A 2,436-nucleotide genomic window follows, 5' to 3' on the forward strand; every position below is an offset into this window, starting at 1 on the left:
TATTCGGTTTCTGAAGTGGGAGACGACGAGTGATTTGAGAGATTGGAATTTGGAGGGAGCTTTTCTCTGGGACATGCAGTTGCCTTGTTGTAAGCGACGAACTTTATATCCATGAAGCAGCGGTTGGCCATTCAAAGGATTGGTGATCATCCATGCTTCGCCGCCCGATTGACCCGTTGTTCCAAAGGAAAAATAAGCAGAAGCTGACCCGGGGCCGCCAACGCATCCATGGTTTGTTGGTGGCGCACCTCAGAAATCCAGTCGTTGTTTTTGCTGACGCCGGACGGGAGACGGTTAAACTCAACTCCCGCCGTGGCCGCCATTATTTTGTTGCTATACACCGTAGGCGTCGTCGTATATCGTCTGTACTTTAGCCTACTCGCCAAATTCCCTAACCCCACCAAGCTGGCCGCCGCGACCTATCTTGTCGAGATATACCATAAACTCTTTCTTGGCGAAGGTGGTCAACTCCCATTCATGTACCGAAAGTGGCACGAGAAATCTGCTGAGTCTTGCGGTCATGAAGCGATACGCCGCTGACTTTGCAAAGGCCCCATCATTCGCATTAATCCTGATGAGCTCCACATCCAAGACTATGCCTGGCACGAGACAATATACTCGGCGTGACGCCTAGTGCGCGTACCAGAAAAGTTCGCAACGCGCTTCGGCAATCCACTGTCTGCGTTTGCTACGATCGATTTTGGTTTATGCTCTATTGTTGATGTTTCATACTTGGCTGCTGTCGCTATTAAGGAGTGCGGGGAAGGGCTATGCTCACAAGGTGGGGCGGCATCATTGCACCATAGCCTTGCAGCGGTGCAACGGCGCTTAAGCTGACCAGGGCAACCCAGAGCAGCTCCCTGTAATTCGCTACACGAAAGTGCTGCGCCTCGCCAATAATCTCTTACCCCGCAGCGTCGCCAGTCTGTCTGCCACAAAATAGGACTCATCACCCTCAAACACTCAAGTCAACCCTCCGTCCCAGTCGACGAGATGGAGTCTCAAAGGCGTCAAGAGTATCAACACTTTATACCACGATTCATCCTGAGAAACTTCGCTCACCAACCCGAGACACCTACACAGTCGAGACGACGAGGCAAAAAGAAAAATCTCAAAAAACCCGAGTTGCTCCATACGTTACGCTTAAGCCCATCACTGGAACTTGTTGAAACATCAGCGAATCGAGAGTTTGGGCACTTCAATCTCTATGACCAGGAATGCGAATGCTTTGAGCCAAGGGAAATTGAGTCGGCACTTTCCTGCCTGGAGGGCAAAGCTGCCAAGATCATCGCCAAGTTCGTCAAAGGGCAACAGAAAAAGCATGCGAGCGTTATGCTTCGACGAGATGAGCTTGACACCTTGCGTAAGTTCCTCTTCATCATGAAGTACCGTGGATCGATTCAACGCAGACGGTTCTACGGCGAAGACGAAAACAACGCCAAAACCTATACCTCCAACGACGGAGAAGCTATGGCGGAATACATGCAGCGGAAAGGTTATACAAAACCTATTCAGGTGTGGTACAACAACATCAAAACCATCCTGAACATGGAAATGGATATGGACTACAAATGGGTCAAAGAACTTGAAAAGTCAATGTACCCGCCGGATGCACAGTGGGCTGTTGCCAACATACAGTGCATGTACCTCGCTTTCTGTACACCGCAACACAGCGACGACGAGTTCGTACTAACGAGGAATGCGTACGAAATCCATGAAGGGCCGGTTAGCTTCTCCGTCGACCCTACGACTGGAGAAAATAAGATGACAGCCTACACAGAGTATCACAACTTCGCCCCGGTGTCCCCAAAACTGATGATCGTTCTTCGAAGCACCTTTTTACCTAATGAGGAAGAGGACGCTGTGCCCGGCCTCCGGGAAAGAAGAGAGCTATTCCGAGATATAATACACAGGAATTCCCACAATGACTACGACATGACGAACTCATTCCTCGAACATCTTCCAGTCACTAAAGCAGAAAACTCGTATACCGAAATCGTTGACGGAATGCCCGCTCTCAAGGAAGGAGAGGACCGGGATCCAGGATGCCGTCGGGCGCACGACCGATTCCATTTCCGCTTCTTCCGCCTGTCTTCCGACTACACCCAAAAGATCAACTCTATCCTTCTGAATGAGGCATATAATACATCAGAGCTCGTGTATGGCTCTGAGAAAGGCGCTCAGAGAGCCTTGAGGCACTACTTGACCGACCCATGCAAAGAAGAGGGCGCCTATCCGCTAAAGATCATTCCGTCTCCAGATGATCCGAGGAAACTTTTCCTCGAAAAGCTCGAGCAGGCAGCACAGCTACTAGGATTTCAGGCCAAGGCAAAGTTCGACATTGGTTTTTCTGAGTGGATTGATGCAGTCTGTCCAGATATATTACCTCATATCCGTACTCCTGCGTTCGATCAGATGGTGTTCGAATCGATGCAA

At 50.0% G+C, this 2,436-nt stretch overlaps 1 protein-coding gene across 1 annotated transcript; it reads left to right on the forward strand.

Annotated features, from left to right (window-relative positions):
- Positions 1–993: 993 nt before the first annotated feature.
- K452DRAFT_238983 (uncharacterized protein) lies at positions 994–2,436 on the forward strand (the record flags this gene model as incomplete). The annotated part of the gene is made up of 1 exon (XM_033537688.1): positions 994–2,436. A coding segment is annotated over one exon (1,443 nt), but the record flags the coding sequence as incomplete, so codon positions are not given.

The sequence above is a fragment of the Aplosporella prunicola genome, assembly GCF_010093885.1.
Source record: "Aplosporella prunicola CBS 121167 unplaced genomic scaffold K452scaffold_89, whole genome shotgun sequence".
NCBI classification, from domain to species: domain Eukaryota; kingdom Fungi; phylum Ascomycota; class Dothideomycetes; order Botryosphaeriales; family Aplosporellaceae; genus Aplosporella; species Aplosporella prunicola.